General features: G+C 42.0%; 2 protein-coding genes across 7 annotated transcripts in view; one reads left to right on the top strand and one right to left on the bottom strand.

Moving 5' to 3' along the window:
- irak1bp1 (interleukin-1 receptor-associated kinase 1 binding protein 1) overlaps positions 1-14,381 on the bottom strand; it is a 130,267-nt gene that overhangs the window by 84,740 nt on the left and 31,146 nt on the right. The window lies entirely within an intron of this gene.
- The window catches only part of phip (PHIP subunit of CUL4-Ring ligase complex), a 57,460-nt gene that overhangs the window by 30,199 nt on the left and 12,880 nt on the right, over positions 1-14,381 (top strand). For 3 of the 6 annotated variants that reach the window (XM_083520817.1, XM_083520815.1, XM_083520819.1), the window contains 12 exons: positions 274-499; positions 767-886; positions 966-1,149; positions 1,572-1,677; positions 1,833-1,964; positions 7,767-7,858; positions 9,183-9,402; positions 9,577-9,690; positions 11,905-12,012; positions 12,990-13,114; positions 13,239-13,321; positions 13,405-13,516. In XM_083520817.1, coding sequence (XP_083376943.1) covers positions 274-499; positions 767-886; positions 966-1,149; positions 1,572-1,677; positions 1,833-1,964; positions 7,767-7,858; positions 9,183-9,402; positions 9,577-9,690; positions 11,905-12,012; positions 12,990-13,114; positions 13,239-13,321; positions 13,405-13,516 — 1,622 coding nt within the window. Of the gene's footprint in view, positions 1-273; positions 500-766; positions 887-965; positions 1,150-1,571; positions 1,678-1,829; positions 1,965-7,766; positions 7,859-9,182; positions 9,403-9,576; positions 9,691-11,904; positions 12,013-12,989; positions 13,115-13,238; positions 13,322-13,404; positions 13,517-14,381 lie in introns of all 6 variants that reach the window. The other 3 variants (XM_083520816.1, XM_083520814.1, XM_083520818.1) reach the window with 1 other exon arrangement.

The following is a 14,381-nucleotide window of genomic DNA, read 5'->3' as shown; positions in this document are numbered from 1 at the left end:
GAATCATGAGTTTTAAATGCAGTACAATTCCTTCGTTTAAATTTGATATGTTCTATTGTGAATAAAATATGGGTTTATGAGATTTGCAAATCGTTACATTCTGTTTGTATTTACATTTATTCTTGGATTTATATAAATAAGTCGTTAATCGTTTCCTTCAGCCTTTTACTAATTCCAAGCTTTGCACCAGTGCTGTGTGAAGTCTGGATACTCGGATCGTGTCTGTTCCGAGTGCCTCTGTTTGTTGTTTACATGTGCTGATCTGTGTACCAGATAGCGGACCAGATGTTCTTCCACACCGATTACCGGCCGCTGATCCGCGACGCCCACAACTACGTGCTAGACGAGCAGACGCAGCAGGCTCCCCACCTCATGCCCCCGCCCTTCCTGGTGGATGTGGACGGGAACCCGCACCCTCCTCGCTATCAGCGCCTGGTGCCCGGGCGTGAGAACTGCAGAGAGGAGCAGCTCATTCCGCAGATGGGGCTGACTTCATCAGGTAGAGAAGACGCACGCCGACATGGCCGACTGCATAAAGTTAGACTTCATCAGGGATATATATGGCAGTATGTAGGCATTAGGCAATTTATCCGCACTGGAAATTAAACATTAAAAATTTAATACTGCTCAACAATTAACAATGAATTAAATTGAATAATTAGGTTCTTAGGGTACAGAAGGTCAACTGACATTCTTTTTCCATTTGTCCATCTCTCTCTACTTCTCTTTACCTCTTTCTTTTGCTTTCTCTTTCTTGTCGTCCCAGGACTAAATCAGGTGTTGAGTCAGCAGGCAGCGGAAGGTTCCAGTCCCTTGGACAGTATTATCCAGAGACTGCAGCAGGAACAGGACCAGAGACTGGGCTCGGACTTCAGAGCTGCTCGAGGTCCTGACGAGGATATAAAGATTAACGTGATTGACGTGCTTAGTTTAGAGATGACTGATGATGTGGTATGTGTGTCCAGGGTCTGTAAGTTCCCCGACAGAGGTGTCGTCTCCCCCTAACGTGGGTCTGAGGCGCAGCGGGCAGATCGAGGGCGTCAGGCAGATGCACAGCAACGCTCCCCGTAGCGAGATGGCCACAGAGACTGACCTGGTGGCCTGGAGCAGACGAGTCCTGGTGCCTGAACTCTCACACGGTACAGCCAGGTAGCCAAGAACACAACACACACACACACGCAGGATATACACATACAACCTAATGCCTACATGTAGACAGAACAGCGCAGTGGTTTTTCAGTGGTTAGTGCTCTGGGTTACTGAACATAAAGTTGTGGGGTCAAGCCCCAGCACTGCCAATCAGCAAGTCATTAATCCGGGGTACCATGGGCTCAGACCCTGGCTTGTCAGGTATGGGAAAACTCTTGGAAGTGGTAGCTCAGTGGATAAGGCTCTTGGTTACTGATCAGCAGGTCAGGAGTTCAAGATCACATTGTCTATGCACACATTTGGATTCAATTTCACATGTAATTTCACAACTGTACATAAATATCATTAATATTTAGCTGTTTTTTTCTGTTCGGTTCTTGTTATTTACGCGTCGCTGAACGACAGTGTTTTATCCTGCGCAGTAAACAAGAGATCTGGAGGACGGCTCGAGGAGAGGAGGAGATGAACGTCTACAGATCGGAGAGGAGGAGACGCAGTGTACACAGCCAGTACCACCGAGAGAACCGGGTATAAACACACACACACACACACACACACACACACACACACACACACACACACACACATATACACACTTCCATTTCACTTATAAATTGGGGTCAAGGTGTGTGCATGCGTGGGTTTGCGTGTGTGTGTGTTAAGGTCTGAATTTTTCAAAGCAGCATGCGACGGAAAATGCGCCGGAGGAGGGACGGCGTCACCAGGGCAACCAGCACAACTACCACACGCGGCTAGCCGTGGAAGAGACGAGCCGTCAGAGTGAGGCCAATGAGGAGGAGCCTAGTGCTTCTGAGGTACACACACACACACACACACACACACACACACACACTTGTGATGAATCGCAAACTTATTCGCACATTTTTATCTGTTCTAAATGTACCTTAAATTAACATTAATGCTTTATGCAAGTGTATATTTATTATTAGTGGAACCAAAACTCAACATAGAGTATAAAAACATGACATGTTTCAAAATTAAGTTTTTTTTAAAGAACTTGGTTTTGTCTATTAGACACGTAAAAAAGAACATCGAAATACCAGGTTCCCAATTATTTTTCTTTCTTTCCACTGAACAATTTACTTACACAAGCCTGTTTACATTTTCAGATGACAGGGCAGCTAAAAATGTTTCTGATAGAAGAGAGTTTCTGATATGGGTGTTGATTGTGAAGGTGGAAGTTGAAGGGATGATGATAAATGTCATCAGTGCCTATGCTCCACAAGTCGGCTGTGAGATGGAGGAGAAGGAAAGATTCTGGAGTGAATTAGATGAAGTGGTAGATGGTGTACCTAGAAATGAAAGATTGGTGATTGGGGCAGACTTTAATGGGCATGTAGGTGAAGGGAACAGAGGTGATGAGGAGGTGATGGGTAGGTATGGCCTAAAGGAGAGGAATGTGGAAGGGCAGATGGTGGTAGATTTTGCTAAAAGGATGGAAATGGCAGTGGTGAATACGTATTTTAAGAAGAAGGAGGATCATAGGGTGACGTATAAGAGTGGAGGAAGGTGCACACAGGTGGACTATGTTCTATGTAGGAGATGCAACCTGAAGGAGATTGGAGACTGTAAGGTGTTGGCAGGTGACAGTGTAGCTAGACAGCATCGGATGGTGGTCTGTAGGATGGTTTTGGAGGCGAAGAAGAAGAGGAGGAGAGTGAGGACTGAAAGAAGAATAAGATGGTGGAAACTGAAGGAGGAAGAGTGTAGTGTGAGGTTCAGGGAAGAGGTCAGACAGAGGCTTTGTGGGGGTGAAAAGGTGCTGGATGATTGGGAAACTACTGCAGGAGTGATGAGGAAGGCAGCTAGAAAGATACTTGGTGTGACATCTGGAAATAGAAAGGAAGAGAAAGAGACGTGGTGGTGGAATGAGGAAGTGCAGGAGAGCATAAGGGGAAAGAGGTTAACAAAACAGAAGTGGGATCGACAGGGTGATGAGAAAAGTAGGCAGGAGTACAAGGAGATGCGGCAGCAGGTAAAGAGGGATGTGGCGAAAGCCAAGGAAAAGGCATACGAGGAGCTGTATGAGAGGTTGAACACTAAGGAAGGAGAAAAGGATTTATAGGCAGAGAGATCGAGCTGGGAAGGATGTGTTGCAAGTTAGAGCAATAAAGGATGGAGAGGGAAATGTGTTGACTAGTGAGGAGAGTGTGTTGAGAAGATGGAGGGAGTATTTTGAGCAGCTGATGAACGAGGAAAATGAGAGAGAGAGAAGGTTGAAAGATGTGGAGTTAGTAAAGCAGGAAGTGGATAGGATTAGTAAGGAGGAAGTGCGAGCAGCGATTAGGAGGATGAAGAGTGGAAAGTCAGTTGGACCAGATGACATACCGGTAGAAGCATGGGGATGTTTAGGAGAGATGGCAGTGGAGTTTTTAACCAGATTGTTTAATAAGATTTTGGAAGGTGAGAGGATGCCTGAGGAATGGAGAAGGAGTGTGCTGGTACCGATCTTTAAGCATAAGGGAGATGTGCAGACCTGCAGTAACTACAGGGGAATTAAGTTGATCAGTCACACCATGAAGTTATGGGAAAGAGTAGTGGAAGCCAGGTTGAGAGAAGAGGTGACCATCTGTGAGCAACAGTATGGTTTCATGCCGAGGAAGAGCACCACAGATGCCTTATTTGCTTTGAGAACGTTGATGGAGAAGTATAGAGAAGGACAGAAGGAGCTGCATTGTGTATTTGTGGATTTAGAGAAAGCGTACGACAGAGTGCCAAGAGAGGAGCTGTGGTATTGTATAAGGAAGTCAGGTGTGTCAGAGAAGTACGTGAGGGTGGTGCAGGACATGTATGAGGACAGTGTGACAGCAGTGAAGTGTGCAGTAGGAACGACAGACTGGTTCAAGGTGAAGGTTGGACTGCATCAAGGATCGGCCCTGAGCCCTTTCCTGTTTGCAGTGGTGATGGACAGGTTGACGGACGAGGTCAGACAGGAGTCTCCCTGGACTATGATGTTTGTGGATGATATTGTGATTTGTGGTGAGAGTAGGGAGCAGGTTGAGAAGAGCCTGGAGAGGTGGAGGTACACGCTGGAGAGAAGGGGAATGAAAGTCAGTAGGAGTAAGACAGAGTACATGTGTGTGAATGAGAGGGAGGGCAGTGGAGTGGTGCGGTTGCAGGGAGAAGAGGTGGAGAAGGTGGAGGAGTTCAGGTACCTGGGGTCAACAGTGCAAAGTAATGGAGAGTGTGTTAAGGAAGTAAAGAAAAGAGTGCAGGCAGGGTGGAGTGGGTGGAGAACAGTGACAGGAGTGATTTGTGATAGAAGAGTATCTGCAAGAATGAAAGGAAAAGTTTATAGGACTGTGGTGAGACCTGCGATGTTGTATGGTTTAGAGACAGTGGCATTGAGTAAAAGGCAGGAGGCGGAGCTGGAGGTAGCAGAGCTGAAGATGTTGAGGTTTTCGTTGGGAGTGACGACGATGGACAAGATTAAAAATGAGTTTATTAGAGGGACAGCGCATGTTGGACGTTTTGGTGACAAGGTGAGGGAGGGACATGGGGTATATTGGTAGGAGAATGCTGAGGATGGAGCCACCAGGTAGGAGGAAAAGAGGTAGACCAAAAAGGAGGTTCATGGATGTGGTGAGAGGAGACATGCAGGTAGTTGGTGTAAAAAAGGCAGATGTAGAGGACAGGGTGGTATGGAGACGGATGATCCGCTGTGGCGACCCCTAATGGGAGCAGCCGAAAGAAAAAGAAGAAGAAGGGCAGCTAAAAATGTTCTCGTAAACATTCGAGAATAATTATGGTGTTTTAAATTACGCAAATCATCAGGACACCAAAAGAAACTTTTGCTTTGTTTCCACACGGACGGTTTTAATTGGCAGATGTGCGCATCATGGCAGATTTCGGTGATCCATTTAAGACTTGGCGCATCAGTAAAACAAATAGTTAGTGAATTTAAATTATTTTACTTATTTATATCTGAGGAATTAAAAGACTTAATAAGTAATATAATGTGTAATTTTAAATAATAAATGTGTGTTACAATAAAGGCTTTAATTGCACCTCTTTATATATTTTGTTTTTTTTGTAATAAAAAAAAAAATGCACGCTGCATAAATCGCACGTTAATAAAATGTGGCTTTTTTTATATTAAAAAAAATAACTATATATATATATATATATATATATATATATATATATATATATATATATATATATATATATATACTGTATGTATATATACACACTGTGAGGAAAATAAGTAATTGAACACCCGGCTATTTTGCAAGTTCTCCCACTTAGAAATCATGGAGGGGTCTGAAATTGTCATCGTAGGTGCATGTCCACTGTGAGAGACATAATCTAAAAAAAAATCCAGAAATCACAATGTATGATTTTGTAACTATTTATTTGTATGATACAGCTGCAAATAAGTATTTGAACACCTGAGAAAGTCAATGTTAATATTTGGTACAGGAGCCTTTGTTTGCAATTACAGAGGTCAAACGTTTCCTGTAGTTTTTCACCAGGTGTGCACACACTGTAGGAGGGATTTTGGCCCACTCCTCCACACAGAACTTCTCTAGATCAGTCCGGTTTCTGGCCTGTCGCTGAGAAACACAGAGTTTGAGCTCCCTCCAAAGATTCTCTATTGGGTTTAGGTCTGGAGACTGGCTAGGCCACGCCAGAACCTTGATATGCTTCTTTTGTGTGTGTGTGTGTGTGTGTGTGTGTGTGTGTGTATATATATATAACATACACACACACACACACACACACACAAAATATGATGCTGTGCAATTAAACAGTTTTTTTTTTTTTTCTTCGGTTCAGACAGACAGCAAATCAACAATATACATTGGAACCCGGTTATCTCGCCCTCGGTTACCTCGACAACCCTATTAAGTCGACGTTTTTGAAGTGGAACCGCCAAATTCTCGCTTTTTTTCTAAGCATTTTTTTTATCGGTTATGTCGACTTTTTTTTTATGTCGCCGAACCCTGAGATCTCGAGCACATGTGGGGAAAATTTGCCATTTAACGTCGGTTATCTCGGTGCAGCCGCAGAAGAACTCGCGGAAGTGGCGGAAAAATCAAACCTTACAGCTGCTACAGGTGTTGTATTGTATACTGGTGAATCTCTGCTGTTAGTTAGTGCTAGTGTTCGTAGTGTTAGTAGGGGCGCGGCGCGGCTTTGGGAAGAAAAGAGCAGCCGTTGAGAGAGTGCCGGTGGGAAGACACGTACCGGGATACGCATGCGCGATAACAACGACCGCCGTGAACCAACATATACCAACAATAACGGACAGTGAGAGTGTGGAAGTTTAAATAGGAGCTGGTGATGATGATAAACGAGCACCAGATGTGCGCAATTGAAGCCGGGAGCTTCAGAGAAAGCGGCCGAGAAAACACCTGACACGCTGAAGGGGGCTGAAGGGGGCGTGGCAGGTGGATTCCTGACAGATAAACATGTACTGTATGTATTTTTATAGCATGACTTCATCAAACAAATCGCGGCAACGCTGTTGTGTAAAAACCCCTCCAAAAACACGTGCATGTACATTCTCATTTATTAACGCACATCGTGTACATAAAGAAATTTCAAGCATTAATATACTGCCGCCATTTTGATTTTCGTTTATCTCGATCATCGGTTACCTCGATGCTTTTTGGCGACCCCCTAGGACAGCGACATAACCGGGTTACACTGTACTTATCAATTTAAGTGCCTTCTGACTTCCAACTCACAGCCTCTTTCACAAACACGCATTTGTAGTGCATAAAAAACAAAAGAAAAAAAAAAAACATTTTTCCTGTTATGTCTGCAGGAAGTCACAGCTCTACCTCTGCCATGTTAATCTGTATTCTATGTGACTCTCAGGACACGCCTCGGTCTTCATAGTTTTGAGATACGTCAAATTCACGTACGGCAAATCAACGGCAGCGTTGTTTTAGCGATGAGAAATTGATCTACATATCAAATATTGGTCACAAACTATTGGTCTCTTTCTAAATAATAAAAGTGTAGCGCATCTACTAATAATTAAATATAAATAAATCGTTATTTACCGATGCAAATGTGTTCAAAACGATGCATCGCGATACAAACGCCAACTTGTATTTTACACCGATGCGAATCAGTAAATCGTTCGATGGCATCAGTCCCTGAGACGTTATTCTTGGGCACTGCGGTTGCCATAAAGTGTAGAAATCAGTGTCAAATCACTTGCAAAGCACAATAGACGTATTGCACAATGCAATCAAATTATATAAAAAATTTACATTTGAACCTGTTTTTATCACTTAAACAATGTAGATATAAAGTCAATGGAAATGTAAGGACTGATAATTAACGCTCATTCTGGGAATACAGTCTTTCCCAATCCTAATGAAGGATATAAAAAGCTTATAGTACTCTGTAGTATCAGGTGTGATCACGTAACAGACTCTACGCCGGGACGTTTTTATTAATAAATATAATAATTTTTTTTAAATCAGGACATTGACGCTTCTAATGATCGCTGATAACAGTCCTAATCACCCGGGCGTTTTAACTGCGTCTGGACACAACTTCAGTGTTTCGTCTGCAGCCAATACGCTGAATCATAATCACTCGCAATGATGATGATGAAGCTTTGTGTCGTTTATCAGGGCGAGGCAGAGGTTCGTCCTCCAAGCAGAGAGTCTTCAGATGAGGAGAGAGAAGAAAAGGAGCCCTGGCCTGATGATCACAGCAGCTCCAGGTACTTTCCATTCTTTTTTTTTTTTCCTTTTCTTTTTTTTTTTTTTTTAAACATGAAAATCTGCAACCACTGAACGAGTCACGTGTAGAAAATTGGCTCTAGATTTTACATTTCTGGTATTTGCTATATACAGAGAGACTAACACCTGAGCAGGTGAGGGTTAAGAGCCTTGCTGAAGGGCCCAGCAGTGGAAATTTCTGCAACTGTGATTTAAACTTGACCTTCCTACTCCAACTGTACAGTTTAGCATCAGTTCAACATCAAGCAGAACATTTAGAGAGAAATAAATAATGAAGAAACTCCAGATTCGAACTCGCCGCAACACACCTGACCTCATTTACGTGATTGTTTTTTTTTTTTTTAAGTAGTTGAAAAGAAGGTTTTGGGCTCGTGAGCATTTTAATAGATATCAATCAGTGTTTTTTCTGATTCTATTAATAGATCAGTGTGCTGAGAGTCACATTCAAGTCTTTTCACATAAACAGTTGATTATGTAAAGAGTCTTGTGATAAAATGATAACAGGAACGTTATAATAAATCGTAGTATTTTGGATACTTAAGTACATTTGAAGGCACTTTTACTCAAGTGAAAGCTTAAAGGGACATTCTTACTTTTACTGGAGTCATATTTTAGTTTTTCTCTACTTTTACTCAACTACACAGTTTGTGTACTTCATCCAACACTGTGGAAAAATGAAAAAAAAAAAGGCCAATCAGAGATCTATAGTAACAACAGTCAGGCTGGAGAGCTGTGTGTGTGTGTGTGTGTGTGTGTGTGTGTGTGTGTGTGTGTGTGTGTGTGTGTGTGTGTGTGTGTGTGTGTGTGTGTGTGTGTGTGTGTGTGTGTGTGTGTGTGTGTGTGTGTGTGTGTGTGTGTGTGTGTGAGAGAGATCAGAAGAAAAGACATAACTAGAAGCGACGACAGTCCGTCTGGCTATCGAGTTCCTCTTATCCGATCCTAAACATCATCATATGCTGGCACACACACACACCGACCCACTTTAAGTCATTTAAAATTTCAACGGAAATGTCTGCGGTTTTTTTCGAGGTCTGTACTTCGTTTGTCGAAAAAAATGAACTCGGCAGTATCACAATAGGGGCAAGTTGTTTTCCTCTGTAAGCATCAGCAAATCTCCTGTAACAATTCTGTCATCCAGAGATCCTATTACGCTTTTCTGGGAGCATTAACTGTGCACGAACCCTGACCCATCCCTGCGTGTGTGTGTGTGTGTGTGTGTGTGTGTGTGTGTGTGTGTGTGTGTGTGTGTGTGTGTGTGTGTGTGTGTGTGTGTGTGTGTGTGTGTGTGTGTGTGTGTGTGTTTAGCGACTACTCGAGCGATTACTCAGACTGGACGGCGGATGCAGGCATAAATCTTGAACCGCCCAAGAAGACAACTGTAAAAAAGAAGAAGAAGAACACCAGCAGCTCCGAGGAGGACGGAGAGAAGAAAAAAGAGAAGGATGTCAAGAAAGAGAGGAGGAAAGAAAAACAAGACAAAGACGGAGCACTACCAAAGAAGAAGAAGCCAAAGGAGAAGAGGAAGGTAAGGATGTGTTTGTTCTTTGAGGCAGAAATATAGTTGTGCTGTTAGAACCTCTCGGCCTTGCAGTATATCCTCTATGGTCGCATGATTGCGCGTGCGCGTGTGTGTGTGTGTGTGTGTGTGGGTGTGTGGGTGTGTGGGTGTGTGGGTGGCTGGGTTGGTATTTTTCAACAGAGATTACCCGAGTTACAGGAACAGGGTCTGACTCTAGAGGAGTGGCTGCCCTCTGACTGGATTACAGACACTGTGCCACGGAGATGCCCCTTTACCCCACAGATGGGTGATGAGGTATTTTATACACCCATTTCACACCCATAGAATATATACAGTGGGTACGGAAAGTATTCAGACCCCCTTAAATTTTTCACTCTTTTTTATTTTGCAGCCATTTGCTAAAATCATTTAAGTTCATTTCTTTTCCTCATGAATATACACATAGCACCCCATACTGACAGAAAAACACAGAATTGTTGACACTGTTGCAGATTTATTAAAAAAGAAAAACTGAAATATCACATGGTCCTAAGTATTCAGACCCTTTGCTCAGTATTTAGTAGAAGCCCCCTTTTGATCTAATACAGCCAGGAGTCTTTTTGGGAAGGATGCAACAAGTTTTTCACACCTGGATTCAGGGATCCTCTGCCATTCCTCCTTGCAGATCCTCTCCAGTTCTGTCAGGTTGGACGGTAAACGTTGGTGGACAGCTATTTTTAGGTCTCTCCAGAGATGCTCAATTGGGTTTAAGTCATTGCTCTGGCTGGGCCATTCAAGAACAGTCACGGAGTTGTTGTGAAGCCACTCCATCGTTATTTTAGCTGTGTGCTTAGGGTCATTGTCTTGTTGGAGGGTAAACCTTCAGCCCAGTCTGAGGTCCAAAGCACTCTGGAGAAGGTTTTCGTCCAGGATATCCCTGTGCTTGGCCGCATTCATCTTTCCCTTGATTGCAACCAGTCGTCCTGTCCCTGCAGCTGAAAAACACCCCCACAGCATGATGCTGCCACCACCATGCTTCATTGTTGAGACTGTACTGGACAGGTGATGAGCAGTGCCTGGTTTTCTTCACACATACCGCTTAGAATTAAGGCCAAAAAGTTATATCTTGGTCTCATCAGACCAGAGAATCTTATTTCTCACCATCTTGGAGAACTCCATGCGGGTTTTCATGTGTCCTGCACTGAGGAGAGGCTTCCGTCGGGCCACTCTGCTATAAAGCCCCACTGGTGAAGGGCTGCAGTGATGGTTGACTTTCTACAACTTTCTCCCATCTCCCGACTGCATCTCTGGAGCTCAGCCACAGTGATCTTTGGGTTCTTCTTTACCTCTCTCACCAAGGGTCTTCTCCCCCCCCGATAGCTCAGTTTGGCCGGTCGGCCAGCTCTAGGAAGGGTTCTGGTCGTCCCAAACGCCTTCCATTTGAGGATTATGGAGGCCACTGTGCTCTTAGGAACCTTAAGTGCAGCAAAAATTTTTTTGGAACCTTGGCCAGATCTGTGCCTTGCCACAATTCTGTCTCTGAGCTCTTCAGGCAGTTCCTTTGACCTTAATGATTCTCATTTGCTCTGACATGCATTGTGATCTGTAAGGTCTTATATAAACAGGTGTGTGGCTTTCCTAATCAAGTCCAATCAGTATAATCAAAAATTTCTGGACTCAAATGAAGGTGTAGAACCATCTCAAGGATGATCAGAAGAAATGGAGAGCACCTGAGTTAAATATATGAGTGTCACAGCAAAGGGTCTGAATACTTAGGACCATGTGATATTTCAGTTTTTCTTTTTTAATAAATCTGCAAAAAGGTCAACAATTCTGTGTTTTTCTGTCAGTATGGGGAGCTGTGTGTACATTCATGAGGAAGAAGAATGAACTTAAATGATTTTAGCAAATGGCTGCAATATAACAAAGAGTGAAAAATTTAAGTGGGTCTGAATACTTTCCGTACCCACTGTATATATATAGTAGAAACCATACTCAGTTAAATAGTGAAGTCCAACCCGCAGCACTATTTCCACACACTCCTGGTGACTTTCCAAAAGCGTAAGATTTATTCACATTTTATTAATTCAAGTCAAACCAGGACTTTTGAGTCTATAATATAACAGAGCAACTTTCAATTCGCATTTTCGAAAGTTTCCAGACTGGTGCTTTTGTGACCTTGTGCGTCACCATGTCCTCAGTTTATTTACTGACAGTGAGTTCACTAGAAACTTCAGCACCACACGCTGTTCCATGCATGCACTAGCATTGTCGTCGGCCATCTTGTGTCTCATGTGCGTACCTATCAGTCACAGGACACAATAGCCACTGACTACTGTGTGTAGTAACGCCACACTAGCATCCATTTATCTGTAACATGAAAAAAAAACCTGGCACATTTATAGCACAATTAAATAACAGGTTATTAAATTTCGGTCAACATACAGTTAAAAACATTTAATAGATTTTTTTTGCTTGGTTCTAACTTTGTCAACTGCACCAGGGTGTAAATACGTCACGTCTGTGCAGGTGTATTACTTCCGGCAAGGTCATGAGGCGTATGTGGAGATGGCCAAAAAAAACAAGATCTTTAGCATCAACCCCAAGAAGCAGCCCTGGCACAAGATGGAGCTGCGGGTATGGCTTTATATCTTTTTTATTTTATTTTTTGTAGGATTGATTGAGGAGGAAGTGTGTTTTTTTTTCTGTCTAATAGCACAATATTACAGGTAGTTCTCAAGTTACGAAGGGTCGTATAATGTAATTTGTTAATAATTAAAGAAATTACAGCAAAACAGTACCCAAGCAATTTACAGTATCGCACTGTATAAACGATAGAAGCCGAACGATTTTACGGTGGATTTTACCGTATTCGATAACTAGTTTCGATCGAACTTGCAGATAACCGATTAATCATTAGTCAAATAGTATTAACTTTATTACAAAAATAAAAATAAATGTAACTTTTATGCTCAGGCCTTTTAAAGATCAAGACATTAAGATCAAGTTCTGTTTTAAGCAGGACCAGTTGGATTTACGTGAAATAATGACGCTTTGAAGTTAGATTTTATTTTTAACATTTACTAATGCATTTTTAAAATGAAGCTCACTTGTCTCATATCAAAACAGACAGCAAATGTGTCAGTGATTCGCCTCTAGAGGCCGCTCTCGTACTGTATAATGACAACGGACTTTTCCGGCGCAACCCGGAAAAAACTCGGTATGAATTTTTGCAGGTAATTCCAGCAATCAACTATGGGTGCCGATTAATCAAAACCAATGAATTGGTCGACCTCTAATGAATTATACAGCAAATATGTATGTGGCAGTGGGTATCAAAATCATTGTAAGCTAAAAAAAAAAAAATGGAACCATCGTAATTAGAGGCTCATCTGTACTTTCATTCAGCATCTTTGCATGTGGGAATTTGCTGAATAACACACACTTATTCGGCATAAATGGTAAAAGAAAAAATGATTGATTAACATAAATATTTAAAAATGACAACAATGTGTTGTTAAAATTGGTCTCTTTGTGTCGATGTGTGTGTGTGTGTGTGTTTTTGTGTGTGTGTGTGTGTGTGTGTGTGTGTGTGTGTGTGTGTGTGTGTGTAGGAGCAGGAGCTGATGAAGATTGTAGGTATTAAGTATGAGGTGGGTTTGCCCACTCTGTGCTGTCTGAAGCTGGCCTTCTTGGACCCAGACACGGGCAAACTAACAGGCGGCTCCTTCTCCATGAAGTGAGTGGAGACGTGTCACATGACTTACTCTCGTTTACTCACTCATTCATCAAAGCTGCATCTCTTATATTTTTCAGGCTTTTGCAAAGATGAAACAACTGATTTTTGGTTCTTCACTTCACAGGTACCATGACATGCCAGATGTGATCGATTTCCTGGTCCTCCGTCAGCAGTTTGACAATGCCAGACAGCGTCAGTGGATGATTGGTCAGTGTTACATCTGGACGATTGGATTTCTCATCGAATTTGCATGTGTGTGTTTTAAACACGACTCTGTGTTGATGTCTCAGGCGATCGTTTCCGCTCTGTCATCGATGATGCCTGGTGGTTCGGTACAATCGACAGTCAGGAGCCGTTCCAGGCGGAGTATCCTGACAGCCTCTTTCAGTGCTATAATGTTTGGTCAGTATTCGCACTAAAGAAGTTTTTTTTAATATATATATATATAATATATATACACGCACACACACACACGTTTACTTTTATGGCATTTGGCAGATGCCCCTTATCCAGAGTGACTTACATTTATCCCATTCATACAACGGAGAAGTTATTGGGTTTAGGGGCCTTGCTCAGGGGCCCAAGATTGGCAACTTGGAGAGTCTGGCATTTAAACTCACGACTTTTGGATCCGAAATCCAATGCCTTAACCAGTGAAATTCCCTGCATATGCAGTCATGGAGTTGACTTGTAGGTTTATTTAAGGCTGCTTTCAAATGGAAGTCATGTGAATTTGTTAAAAAGCTGTTAGAAATCATTTTTCCACACAATTCAGCAGATAACAGGAAAGCACCAAAAAAGGCATTGTTTATAGATAGAAAGATAATGTACATATTTAGGAATCTTTCAAAATGTATCACCAAAACAAAAGCAAAAATACTAGAATACTTACAGAATACTTACTCCATATAACTATTGAACTCTGGCATAATCAAAATGATGAAAAGAATCGAGCAAACAAACAAACAAACAGCATGTAATGTACTGTATATATGTACAACAAAAAAATATAAAAGATCTGGACAGTGTAAAAAAAAAAATTGTTAAGCAAGTACACAAAGATTATACACACAAAACCGTCTACAATGGATGCTGGATAAATAAATAAAAAAAAAAAAAACATACACCATGTAAATTAGTACTGAACTTTATAACAAAAATAGAAAAAATTGAAAAACAAATTTATTAGTACTAAATCATGAAAATGTGCTAAATGAAATAAATGAATGAATATATATTAATTATATGAATAAATATTAAGGAAATA

This window comes from Silurus aristotelis (assembly GCF_946808225.1).
Source record: "Silurus aristotelis genome assembly, chromosome: 19".
NCBI lineage: Eukaryota > Metazoa > Chordata > Actinopteri > Siluriformes > Siluridae > Silurus > Silurus aristotelis.
Note: the sequence above shows the minus strand (reverse complement) of the source record. Positions and strands in the feature narration are given on the sequence as shown.